Genomic DNA, 14005 nt, shown 5'->3' on the forward strand with positions numbered 1-14005 from the left:
CGGTAGTCTTAATATTTATGTCCCATGCTCACCCTTTTAAAATTCCACGGTCCCCCTTCTGTAAAACTTCTTAAATTTGTCCCTGTAGTTTTTCTCTAGACGTTGTTCACAGTGTATGAGGTGTCCGAGGGTGAACGGTGACAGATATTGAGATGCCGTAAAGGGAGAGGAGGAGGCAGACAGTGCACGGGTTGGGCAGCATAACGGTCCAGCAACCCATGGCGTGTCCTCAGGAAGGGCCCAAGTGCCACTGCTATTCAATGACAGCATGCGCCCTCCTGAAGGGAGCAGCGTTGGCTTCAAATGGACAGAGGCAAATCACCACGCTTAATTCTCTTTCCTAGTTTCTGCCTCCCCTGATTTCTCAGTCCCATTCCCCTGGTAATTTATCTCCATTTCTATGTGTGATCCCTTGGCCTTCTTTATCACTGAATAGCAGGCTTAAGTTAAAAACTGCCCTTGAATTAATTTTTATAGTTCAACTACTATGCAAGTAGGTGTGCTTGTCATTTATAAGAATCTAAATAAATGCCAATAAGTGGAGAATAACAAAGATTTGGGCAAAGTGTTTGATTTTTATTTATACTAACATGAAATATGTTTTACTTTCAGTTTAAGATTATTTCATAAGTTCGACAATTTCCGGATTCTCGTTTGTGGAGGAGATGGAAGTGTCGGTTGGGTTTTGTCAGAAATTGACAAGCTCAACCTGATCAAACAGGCAAGTGTCCATTCTTCCCATTGCTGATAACCTGAGTGCTGAAGACAGTTCTCATGGAGAGCAGCAGACATGCAGCAGGCCCTGTGTCCCAGCTTTCCTGAGTGAAGCCTCCTTGTGTTCTGTTTCAGTGTAAGGTGGGAGTGTTGCCTCTCGGTACAGGTAATGACCTTGCTCGGGTCCTTGGCTGGGGAGGCTCCTGTGATGACGACACCCAGCTTCCTCAGATCCTGGAGAAGCTGGAGCGAGCCAGTACCAAAATGTTGGACAGGTAAGCGTGAGCTGAAAGTAGCATTCTGAAAACATGTATTTTAAACTGTTTTATGGTGGGACCTGTTAGGAGCCCTGGCGGCTTATTCCTTGGCCTAGGATCTACCAAGCCAGCAGTTCAAAACCACCAGCCGCCCCTGAGGAGAAAGGTGGGGCCTTGTACGCCAATAACAGTTACAGTCTCGGAAACCCACAGGGGCAGGTCTACTCCGTCCTGTAGGGTCACTGTGAGTCGACATCGACTGTGGCAGTGAATTTGGTTTTGATTTTTGTAAGTGGCGTAACGGTGAAGAGTTGGGTTGCTAAACCCAAGGTCAGTAGTTCAGACCCACCAGCCAACTCCAAAGGAGGAAGGAGGCTTTCTCCTCCTGCAAGAAGTGACAGCCCCTGAAACCCACAGGGGCCGTTCTACGGTGTCCCAGAGGGGCTGTTCCAAGCTGTCCCACAGGGGCCGTTCTACGCTGACCCACAGGGGCGCGGAGTCAGAATTGACTCGATGGCAGTGAGGTTTGGGGTATTTTTTTAAATTAGTAATATTTTTCCTTCTTGGCATACGTTATTGGTGAAGAGAGTGTGCTGTAAGCCAGTTTCTTCTTTAAGTGTTATTTAATTGTGGCAAATACATGTGCATTCATTGGCATTGTATTCATCACGGTGGACAGCCATCACCCTATCCATTTCCAAACATTTCTGTCACTTTCTGCAGAAGCTCAGTGTCCCCTGAGCAATGACCCTCACTTTCCCCAACATTTTACTGACTAAGCCCCATGCAGGCAAAGAGTTCCTGGTCCTGTCCACAAGTTCCGCCCTGAGGCAAAGAGCAGAGCCTAACACAGAGTAGGCAGCACATACGGATTTTTGAGTGAATGAATGAATTGGAACAAAAACTGATAACCCATTGTTTTAAAGGTAGAAGGCTCTGTTGGTTCTAACCTAAAAAACCAACCCATTGTTGTCGAGCCAATTCTGATTCATAGGGACAGAGTGGAACCCTTGGTAATCTTTACCAACACAACAGGGTGACTGGTGGGCTTGAACCACCAACCTTTTGGCTAGCAGTTGAGCACTTTAAACACTACACCTACCAGGACTCATTTGTTGACAGTAAGCACTTTTCATTCCTGTTAAGGTCCCAAACCTAAAATAGTTCATTGGGGTGGAGGGGGCAGAGGGGAGAACAAGGAACGTCTGACGAGTGTAATGAGGAGAGCCCATCATCTCTTGGTTTTAGAAAAGCTATAAAGACATAAATTTTACAGCTGTTAGACTTTCTCTTCTTCATTATACATATTAAAAATGAACTGACCCCACAAAACACTACATTCTGAAAAAGAGAAGTAATTCTCTCCCAGCCCAGAGAAGCCATCACGCTGCTAGCCCTGAGTTTCTGCTCTCCTGATCGGATGTCTTCCCCGCTTTCTCTGCTTCCCTCTGGTGCGTAGATGGGAATGACTCGGTGCTATCACGTGTCTTGCCTGCTTCCTCTCTGCATCCCTCCAGTGCAGGAACAGGAATGACTCGGGGCCCCTTGAGTACTGTGGAGCAGGAGTTTAGAATTGGGGTAAAGAGAACAACTCCACACGAAGCCAAACCCATTGCCATCGAGTTGACTTTGACCCTGAGTGATGCTATGTAGCATTTCTGAGCTTTTGTGGCTTTGGGGTAGCAGACAGACTCATCTTTTTTTCCTTGGAGCAGCTGCTGGGTTTGAACCACCAACCTTGTGGTGGTGAGCAGCTCAGCACTTACAGAACTCACTCAATGGTGACTGCACCCTACCCCCATAAATAGAAGAGCAGTGTCGGACAGGTAGCACTGTCGGTGTGAGCTCGCGTGGGTCAGCACAGGCTGACAGGCTTAGCCAGCTATGGAACCCACCCCCCAGAGAGCCAGACTCTTGTCAGGGAGCCACCCATCTATGGCGTAAAGACTGTGGTGAGCTATAACGTCATTAACTGCAGCCTGACAAAAGTAATATTGTCATGTGGTTTCTTTGGCTGACTAGACAGGACAGGACAATGTGCCACTTTATATCCATCACTGCCGGAGAAAAAGGCCCTGCTAGTTTGACATTCACTCTCGTCAGAAGTTAGATTGAGGCTCTGTCTTTAACAGGGAGCTTGTGTGTGCATTCCTGGAACATGGTTCATCTGGGCTTACCAAACAGCAAGGGGCATTTAAAATGGTTTCTGCTCCCAGTCGATCCTTGGGGTTGGGCCAGGCTCCCTCCTACCTTCTGTGCTGCCTGGGGGCTCCTCTCCTGAGCCCCAAAGCTACTCCCACCTCTGTAGTGGCTGCTACCCCCGGGGGAGATACCTTGATGTGGGCTTGCAAGAAAAAGCGCACGCACACACACACAGCTAAAACCACGGGTATTATCATTAGATGATCATAGTTCACGGTTAGAAATGTAAGACTGTAGATTTTTCATGCTTCATTTACCAATTCAGAAAAGCTGTTTGCAGTGGAGAGTCAGTCAGAGTAACCAGCCTCTGACAATATCAGCGTCTGTAGGCGCAATTGTATGGCGATAGTGTACAAAGATTATAGTAAAGTCATAGAGAATAGGGAGGATAGGAGAGAAGATAAAATAAAGGAGGCAGACACATTTCATGGTGGAATGCTCCCCTCCGGGGCAGCCGTGATCTCAACAGCCAGGTCCGCGCAGAGGAGGGGGACGATTGAGGGGTGCACACGCAACAGGAAGAGGAGGGACTAGGGGTACACATGTGACAAGATGGACAGATCCTAGATTCAAGATGGCAGTCTAACCTTGGTCGTCCTTGAGCTGGCTTGACCTATTCTGAGCTCTCCTTCAGGAAAGCAATGCACTGTCCTCATCAGGAGGGAGTGGACCCTCCTTAGGGTGGGACAGACTCTACAGTCTGATTGCTCTAGATGGCTGATAACCCTCAGGGAGATAACCTCTAAGCTGCTTGCATTGACCTCCAAGTGTACAGTCATTTACCGTGTGATACAAGCATCGTCCTAGGTTTGGCATATACGTGGGGGACACAACCTGGGAAAATAATCCTTTTGCAGCCCACAAGAGTCCATGGCTGGCACAGACTGAGCTGGCTGCAGCTCCGCCCCGTCAAAGAAAGGCTTGGCAAGCTGCTGCTTCCAATCAGGCCGCTAAAGCCAGCTCTGCTCTAGCCAGTGTGGGGCAGCCAAGCCTTTGAGGCCACTTAGCAGAAACTGCTTGTTCGCTGCTTTCGTATTTGTAAAGAGCAGATGTTTTTAAGGAAATCTTGAAACATTCTTTTAAATTATATAAGCTTGTTACTGCATGTTCATTTACTTGAGCAGCACTCTTAAGGTAAGAAAAGCCTTCTCATGGCAACTTTTGAAGGATGTAAAGGAGATGTGGGAAAAAAATGAGAGTAAGAATCAACACTAAACCCACTGTCACCAAGTCAGTTCCTACTCATAGCTACCTTATCTCTACAGGGTTGCTAGAATGTACGTCTGTAGGGGAGCAGAGCAGCTGGTGGGTTTGAACCACCGACCTCGTGGTTAGCAGCCTAATGCACATAACCAAAAGCGCCACGAGGGTTCCCTTGGGAGCAAGAATCTCACTGCCAACGACTCATTTCGGCCCCACCCATAGTGACCCTCTAGGACAGAGTAGACCTGCGCCCTGTGCTTTCTAACCTTTTCCCGGAGGAGAGCGCCTTGTCTTCCTCGGGATGCAGTCAGCAGCCCAGCAGGTAACCAGCACACCACGGGGCTCCTTGGGAAGAGGCATAGTCAACTGAGGTCCTTTTCCTCTGAACACCAGCTCATGGAATCGTGGATGCCCTCCTGGAGTTAGCTGATGTTATCATCGCTCTCTTACAGAGAATAAGACTTGTGGGGAGGGTGACCTTGTGAAGGTCACAGAAGTAATAAGTCATAAGACTGGCCCTGTAAACAGGACCCAGACCCTAGCATCGTGTCTTTTAGGAAAGTAGCAGTCACTCCCTTTAACATGCATGCTTCCCTCTGCAAGGCCCTCCCTCACCTCCCCTTCCATTCTGCTTAGCTGGTGCCTTGCCCTGTGTCTTACCCGACTTTCTCAAGCTGAAGTGTTCTGTTCCTTCAGCTCCGTCATTTCCTGCCTGGGGACAGGGGTGGGTGGGGGCAGGATGGAAGGTGTAGAGAGCTTGGGTGTATTCTTTCTCCTTTCTTCTACTGTCCCTTAAACAGTGCTGTTTACCAAAGGTTAATTCTCTGACTTGCTTGTCCTCTTCCTTCAGTAGGATGTAAGCTTCTCTAAGGAAGTCTTAGTTACACCCGTGATCTCCACGCCTTAGACTAGTGGCCCTTGCTTAGAAGCAGTCACTAAGTAAGGCCTGCACGAATGGAGGAATGAAAGGCTGTACTCAAATACACATCTCTCTGTCGCATTTTCGTTGCAAGAGTGGAAGAGTAATTTTAACTAACTATGTAGTGTGCATTACATAACATATGAGGAGTCTTCGAAAAGTCTGGAAAAATGCTAACCTGGCATCGGCTGTGACAGGCTGTCTCACAATGCCTGCATTGTGGGATTGCAGTGGTCATACATGCTTTGTGTCTTTGAAAAACTTGTGTTCCTACCCTGATACTCTGTAATAATGCCACAATTGTTTTTCCCAGTTCTGACATTATTGTTTTGGAAAGAAGATGCGAGTTATCCCTAAGTTGATTACTTTCCCCTCCAAGTTATTTGGAGAGATTCAGATGCTTGGTTGGAAAGCATTATTTACAGCTAATTGAAATAAATGTGCATCAATTACGTATTACATCTGTTGATATTTCCTGTTTAAGTCCATGCTTGCTTGCTTTCGTAATTTAAGACGAGGTATTTTGCTAATTTTCAGTGCAGAGATTTTGGTGAGAGTGGCTGTTACATGCTGAGTGATTCCCTTTTCACAGGCAGTATGCAGGTGGCATAGTTGCTTACATGTGGAGCTGCTAACTGCAAGGTTGGCAGTTCAAAACCACTAGCTGCTCTGCACGAGAAAGATGAGGCTTTCTACTCCTCTAAAGAGTTCCAGCCTTATAAACCAACGGGGACAGTTTAACTCGATCCTATGGAGCCACTGTGAGTCAGAACTGACTCTGTCACAGTGGGTTTTGGTTGGCCCTGTCTTGGCCCCCCGCTGCAAAGTTGGCAGTTCAGAACAGCCAATCCTCAGAAGGGAGATGAGCCTTCCAGTAAAATGCCCCTGTAAAAATCCACAGCCTTGAACACTATGTAGAGTCTCGTTGAGTCAGACAACAACTCCAACGCCGTGGTTTGGGCTTGCAAATGTATTGAATCTAAAACATCTGGAGGGGCAAGGTCAGGGCTGTTGGGTGAGGCCATAAGGTTTCCCAGCGTGACTCTTTGAGGACAGTGCTTGCTACCTCAGGGGGTGCTGGGCGGGACAAGAATCCCTCCGTGCAGCTTCCGTAGCCTTTTCTTACCATGTAGTTTTCCATTTCTTTCTGATCAGCAGCCGTGATTGCCTGTGTCCTTCGAGATAATCTGTCAAGGTGGCCCTTCGGTCTCCCAAACACAGTCACCGTAACCCTCGACGCTGACCTCTCTGTTCTGAATTAACTGGCCCAGCAGATACCCCGGGAAGCCATCATTTTGGTTGGCCCTCATTTGGCAGGCACCCTGCTAAGACTCACGTTTACTAAGAGCACCTGGTGTGGCCACCCGCGGATGGCCTGCTTAAACACACTTGATTTGGAACAAACCCATGCATGTATGAACTGGAATCGTAGAAGCGGTATTTTTTTTAACCTTAAACCCCGTGTGTGTATAAAGAGAGAACTAAAGTCAACTGATACAATTTTAAAAGGATTTTTAAATACCAAATAATTCTTTTCCTCTCAGGTGGAGTATAATGACATATGAACTCAAATTGCCTCCAAAAGCTCCTCTACTTCCGGGACCTCCAGGACAATCTTCAGGGTTTTACGTAAGAACCTTTTGCCTATTTATCATTTGAAATGGGGATAAATCCATTTTAAAAAATAAGAAGGCTTACACATAAGACGAGATCACCTATTGATTAAACCTCAAAGCCTTTGGAGATTGAAAACAGAACCTCATTCTCAAAGGATTCCTCTTTGACTCATTAAGACCATTTGATCTATGATAGCCATGGCTTCCCTCTGGGGAAAGTCATCGGTGTCTTTTACACTTGAAATCTTGGTCTTGTCGTTCAGAGAATTATGCTCCTGTTCACACCAAGAGAAGGACAGATAACCAGAAGCATGGAGCTGGTTTCAAAGAAGCGGATTCTGTTTTCTTTTTAACTTACACCCACCGCTTGCCCCCTCTCCCATCAAAACAGAAAAAAAAAGCTGCCTCTGAAATTATGGAAAATATCAGATTCTACTAAAAAGTAATGTAAGTAATTTCTGGTCCCACCACTCAGAGATACCCAGCTTTCCAAAGCTAATCGGTTTCCTTCAGCACGGTGAACGTCTGTGACTCGAAGAGTGTGTCTTTGTAGCTCGGGGCCTTTTGGCCAATGGTGTTTTCATAAACACTGGTTTTCTCTTCTTTCAGAAGTGTCTGCTTCCTAATCTGCGAAACAATGGCAGATAATTTGCTTCTATCACCTGTGTGCGATCACCAGATCACCACGGTGGAGGCCCAGTAGAAACCACAGGAAGGAAGCCTCTTGGTTTCCTAGAAACAGACTTGAATGAAACGGTCTTGTTTGGGCTCCTTCTTAGCACTTAACCTTTGTAGAAGAGGCCGGGCCCAGCCGGCTGGGCTGACCCGGCGCTAGGAGAGCCCTTTCCTCTGTGTGACCTTTTGGTCCTGAAAGCCCCTCTGTTCTCTTTCCTACTAAAACTGAAACCCACTGACAGGGAGCTGATTCTGCCAGAGTGACCCTGCGGGGCAGAGAGTAGAACTGGAAAGCTTTACAGAGCAGAAGCTGCTTACTCGTAGTGTACGGATCCCTAGTGCCACGGTGCTGAAGCACTCAGCTGCCAACTGAAAGCACTCAGCTGCCAACTGCTTTAAACCCACACAGAGGCTCGGCAGGAGGAAGACCTCCGGTGGCCTCGTTGGGTACAGGTTCCGCTAGTAACTGGAAGGTCAGCAGTTTGAAACCACCAGCTGCTCCATGGGAGAAAGAAGAGGCTCTCTAATCCTGTGAAGAATTGCCGGGTGCAGGTCTACCCTGTCTTCGAATGGTTCAATGACGGTGAGGTTTTGTGCCAAGGATGCCGTGGGGCTGTCAGGTGGGATGATGTAAGTGAATCGACTCAACAGAATACCACACTATCAAGTAAGCTAAATACAGGTAGGCACCACAGCCCTTCTGTGCCCCATGAGGCTTTCTAGTATCTAGACAAGGTGCCTTCGAAAGGCTCACGGAAAGTTCCATCAACTTTTAAAGCCCCCTCACGCGTGTACATTTTTCAAACTTTTTAGTGCAAATGAGGTGAGCCTCACAGAGCAGACCATCCGTTCTACATCAAATTTTCTAACGCATCTGGTTTCATCTCATTCATTGTAATCCCCTCATTAAACCATCGCTTATTCTACTCCCACCCTGTATGTCCCGGCTCCGTTCCACCGCCTTTCCTAACCCTCTGGCCTCTGTCTGTGGGTCAATGCTGTCCTGCTGATCTGATCTGAACGGGGTGAGTAGTCCCAGGTGTCTCTGCCCTCCCTTGCCTTCACCCCCGCCGCCAAGTATTTTTAGATAAACTTTCCTTTTGAATTTGTCTTGCCAGTTTTCTTTAAAATGGTACAGAATGTGGTTGTGGTTGCTGTGGTGAATACCGAGTTGGTTCGCTGGGAAAGAGTGCCCAGTCCTGAGTAACTTTGCGACGGTGGCTGCTGGAGCCCGGTAGCGGCCCCTCGTGGTAGTTCATGTGGGTAGTTCAGCCGTCCTCGCTTCTGCTGACTTTGTGTGTTACTGATTACTTCTATCGTTTCTCTCAGCTCCCATTGTCTTGCTACTGACATGCTGTAAACATCATTAGCAAAGAATTCTTCCTGTTCACTTTTTACCTGAACGTCAGCCCCTTTAGGAAGATTGGACATTTTCACATTAAAGCCTTCTGGCCTTGTGTATTTCTTGAAAGCCAGATTCTTACTGCTTTTAAATTACATTATACACGTTTTCCAGGGGCCGTTTGTGTTTATATATATTATTTATTTAAACACATACTTTAGACGTGTTTTTTATATATGTCAATCATTGGCAGATCTGCTGCACCTGACCTCTTTAGTGTTACAAAGAACGAGAGTTCTTTCAGGACGAGAGTGCACCTGACCCCCTGGCATGCGATTTTCACTCACCTCCTATGCATGTAAAAGTTGGACGTTGAATAAGGAAGACCTAAGAAGAATTGATGCATTTAAATGATGGTGCTGAGTGAAAAATATTGAAAGAACCATGGGCTGCCAAAAGAACAGGCACACCTGTCTCGGAGGATATACCGTCAGAATGCTCTTCAGAAGCCAGGATGGCACGACTTTGTCTCATCTACTCTGGGCATGTTGTGAGGAGAGTCCAGTCCCTGGAACAGGGCATCATGCTTGGTCAGAAAAAAAAGAGGAAGACCGCCGAGGAGATGGATGGAGCCCGTGGCTACCACGTGGGCTTCAGTGGTGGGGAGGGTGCTGTGTCGGGCGGTCTTCTGTTGTACATGGCCCCTATGGTTCGGATCTAGCTCCCAGATGCCAGCAGCCACACCATCAGCCAGACCACAGTCATATGCATTAGTAGGTCAGCTGATGGCTGCTGATTGACCCGGCACTCCGTCAGCTGTAAGACAGAAGAATTAAAGCAGCCAATGTATGCATCGTGTTTTCTGTGTTTGGCACACTGTAAAAGTCTGTGGGTGCTATAGCCAGCCGTACTGCTCTGTGCTGCTGACTTACTCAAAGGCTTCCCCAAGACGTCTTGAAAGAAAAGCCTGGCAACTGAATTCCCCCAAACCAAGCATTGCAAACCCCCTCTGATACACAGTTCCACTCTGGCACGATGGCTCACCATGAGTCAGAATCGGCTTGGTAGCAACTGGTCCCAGTGGAACACAATAAAAAATGTCAGCTATTACGACTCACCTTCCTGACCTTGATCAGTGACTGTATAGTAGACAGCATGTATAATTTCATTCTGGGCCATAGACATCAATTTAATTCCTTTGAGGAAAACAATTGCCTATTTTATCACTGGATATTTTAAATGGACAGAAAAATTAAATATCAATTCAAATGGTACTAGTTCTAGTTTATAATACTTCTCCCTACCTTCTTAGGCTTTGTAGCAACCCCCACTCTGTGAGGAAAAGAAAACCAGTCTTTTCCCAGACTACTGACCCTCTGCTTTTCTTCCGAGCTAGGTTTTCATTTTCTCGATTTTAGTTTAAAATGTGGTCAGTACACTACTGCATGTCACTTTGGAGACCCTGACTATTTTCCCCATGTAAAGTTCCTTCTCCATGTGTTCTGCCTTTGGGGGAAATAAGATAGAAATGTGGAGGAGTAAGATTCTGACCAGCCGCTGATGGACTGGATCACATAAATTAAAAATGGGGTTCCTTTGGGAAGAGGCCAGGTTTGGAAGGAGGCTGGCCGAATCTTCAGTTCAGGTGAACTAAACAGGACCCAGTGGTGGGCAGCCGGGGAAGGGCGTGTGAGCCAGGTTGCAGAGCCCAGGCCAGCCTGTAGAGAGCCAGGCGGCTTCTGCCGGGAAATCTCGAGCTGCGTGACGTGGAATGTAGTGACCACTCTGACTCTGGTGCTGTTCCTGTTATTACTGCACCCCCTCCCACACTCTCGGAAGATGCGTTCTTCCAACACGATGCTAGCACGCAACAAATCCAAACCCACTGCTGTCGCCGACCTCATTCTGACTCACAGTGACCTCGGAGGACAGAGTAGAACTGCCCCAAGGGTTTCCCAGGCTGAAGTCATTGTCGAAGTAGACTGCCTCCTTCTCCCCCAGCTGGCCGGGTCCCCCTGCTGACCTTCAGGTTGCAGCCACTGGGTCACCAGGGCTCCTTGGGATGCTCAGGTTCTGGCCACAGAGAACGAAGGTCCTGACTGCACTGTGGGTATTTCGGTTGTGTCATGATTGGAAAGGAACGCTTGTTTGCATCATTGTCTTAGGGGCTCCTGCAGCCTGGTGGGCCTTGTTTGTGAAGTGTAATGAAGCAGGAGCTCAGAGACTCTTCCCAGAGCCGTGCAGTCAGCCCCCCAATTGAGGGGCGGCATCACCAGCCCTCCCAAGACTCTAGGGTGGCCCTTCTCAGTGACCCTCCTGTGACTCGCTTTTGCCTGCCTGCGTTGGACAAGCTGGGTGTATGCTTTTGTTTCTGGATCCTTTTCCTGAACCGAGTATGCGTGAGAGCCATGGTTAATCAGTTATTCTCATTACCCCAAAGCATTCCATTGGCATGCAGGTCCTGAAATCTGTTGTCCATTCCAACATTGAATGGCTCCGGCTGTGAACATTCTAGAGCTTGTTTTTGGTGAAGCCATGTTTGCATTCCTTGTGAGTGTGCACAGTGTCAAGGTAAACTGCTGGGTCCTATAGGATGTCTGGAGTCCCAGGGTTGCTCAAATGGTCCCCACGTCCCACTGAGAGGCTGAAGGTTTGAGTCTACCCAGAGGCGCCTCACAAGAATGTTCCTGGTAATCTACTTCCAACGTGGCCGATCTTGAAGCCTTTGCACGCACATGTCTACACTGACACACTTGGGTCACCATGAGTCAGTGATGATTAGATGGCCGCTAGGGGGTTACAGTTCGTATGCATGTGTTCAAGGAACCCGGCTGGGGCAGGTGTTAGACATTGGGCTGCCAGGCCAGCCGTGGAGAGGGATGAGGCTGTCTGCTTCCGTAAAGACGTCCATCTTGACAGCCCGGGGTTGCGATCAGTTGGAATCCACTCAATGGCCCGGAACCCGCAGTGCACAAATCTCTCACCAAATGGGAATATTTATATATCTCTGCCAGCCTCCTCTTAGATGATCAGGAAGTTGTCCCAGGTGTGGAGCTGTAATCACCGAGTGGCTAAATGCCAGAAATGACAATATCGGGTGGGTGTTTAGCTCTTTCCCTCTTTTTTCCAGATGACAATTTACGAAGACTCGGTTGAAACTCACCTTCAAACGCTCCTCAGTGCCGACGAGCGCACCGTGATCCTATCATCTGCCAAGTGAGTCCTTCTTGCCCTTGCTCGTGGCGTAGATTTGCCCCCACTTGGAAGCCATGCAACCCCCCACCCCCAACTCCCAGCCCCGACTCCATCGCAGCCCCGACTCCATCGCAGCCACCTTCACTGGCTATGCGTGCAGCTGTTCAGCTGCTCTGCAGGCTTCAAGGCGTTTCCTACCCTAACGCCATTGCCACAGTTGCTGCCATAGACTCTATCTGCAGCCTCCAAGACGGAATCTTCCCGGAGCAGATAACCGCCTTTTTCTCCGAGGGTGGCCGGTGGGTTTGAACCACTGACCTGGTAGGTAGCACAACCCCTAACCCACAGCACCATCAGGACTCCTTTTCTTACACTAAACCACATGCCGTGGAGTGGATCCGACTCATACTGACTCTACAATATTTCCAAAGCGCTATGGGAGCAGACGGCCTCATTTCTCTCCCTTGAAGCAATTGGTGAATTTGAACTGCCAACCTTGAGGTTAGCAGTCCAACATACCAAAGCTCCTTTTTTTTTTTTTTTGACACTAAGGTAAGGCTATAAATAAGAACCATATGCACTGTTCTAATTCCCTACAGATGGTACTTGAAGGCACAGTTAGGAACCGATCTCTTGCGTAACCTGTACCTAGTGTTTTCCTAGATATCCAGGGGACAGGATGTCCTGTGCAGGCAATGTTAGACGCCCCACGCTGGCAGGCCACAGTGCAGCTGCTCGCCACGCAGGGTTGTCAGGCTCGCGCCCCTTGGCACAGGAGGAAGACAGCTCCTGGACAGAGCAGGACCACACACGATCTTATCGAGTTGCTCACAAGGGCACACAGTTTAAATATGACCCTCGATAACTGAAGTCACAGAGTGTGACATCATGGATGAGGGGGGAGACAACTATATTTTTATGCTTAATTTGAAACTTCCTTTTTGTAAAAAAAGCAGATAGAATATGGATTGAGAATTTCATCTGAATTCCATGTAAAGAAGCATTATGATTAATTATAATATGGAAGACATATTTCATTATCATTTGTTAATTTCCATAAACATGATGAGATTTTTTTTTCAAAATGGCATTCCTGGAATGGAATTATGTGTTAATTCCAAGTTATCAGATTTTAGTTCAGTTGACTTAGGATCCGGAGCCAGAAACACTTGATTTTGTTATCCAAAATGCTGTCTCTCTGGAAGTTCAAACTCGTTAGAAGCTCCTTATGCCGAGCTCTTGAGCACTGAGAAGAGGCAAGGGCAGGTAGGTGAAATCAGCTGGAATTTTCAACTAACGGGGAGAAATAAGGAAGTCCGTAGGCTCTGGTTCGTCAAGAAAAAAACTACTGATTTCATGAAGGAGAAGGGAAGGAAGGAAAAATGATGAAAAGATAAAGAAATGTTGAGGTATTATGTATTTAATTTTCAAAGAAAGACTAGTCATTATAAACAGATTTTCTGTGACAAAAGTACCAATATCATAGAAGTAGTTTTCAGTGACCTAAAGCTCCAAGCTCAGGGAACAAGAGGGAGCAGAAGGCTGGCAGGTGTAAGTCCAGGAGGGTCATTGGTGGACAGGGCAGAGGTGGGCTACAGACTGTGTGTGTGTTTGATGGGCACTGTGGCAGGTTGGGCTTTGTTTGTCTGGTTGCTTTGTGGTGGGGGGTACAAATCCCTGGGTCCCAGACCCAGCATTTCCTGCTTCTGTCTCCCCGCAGGCCCACTGGACTCTGGGTAGACATTAGATCTCCAACCTATGGATTTGAGTCCTATTGATTTTTATAGAACACTTTTGAGGATGTTGATAGAAAACATGATACATTGAAGTGGCAGCACATTTTTTAGTTATAACAAATTATAAAATAGTTAGTCTTTGTTTA

At 47.5% G+C, this 14005-nt stretch overlaps 1 protein-coding gene across 3 annotated transcripts in view; it reads left to right on the forward strand.

Annotated features, from left to right (window-relative positions):
• The window catches only part of DGKH (diacylglycerol kinase eta), a 227940-nt gene that overhangs the window by 159238 nt on the left and 54697 nt on the right, over positions 1–14005 (forward strand). For all 3 annotated transcript variants that reach the window (XM_075563022.1, XM_075563024.1, XM_075563023.1), the window contains exons 11-14: positions 613–721; positions 850–989; positions 6840–6924; positions 12059–12144. In XM_075563022.1, coding sequence (XP_075419137.1) covers positions 613–721; positions 850–989; positions 6840–6924; positions 12059–12144 — 420 coding nt within the window. The remainder of the gene's footprint in view (positions 1–612; positions 722–849; positions 990–6839; positions 6925–12058; positions 12145–14005) is intronic.

This window comes from Tenrec ecaudatus, chromosome 11 (assembly GCF_050624435.1).
Source record: "Tenrec ecaudatus isolate mTenEca1 chromosome 11, mTenEca1.hap1, whole genome shotgun sequence".
Classification (NCBI taxonomy): domain Eukaryota; kingdom Metazoa; phylum Chordata; class Mammalia; order Afrosoricida; family Tenrecidae; genus Tenrec; species Tenrec ecaudatus.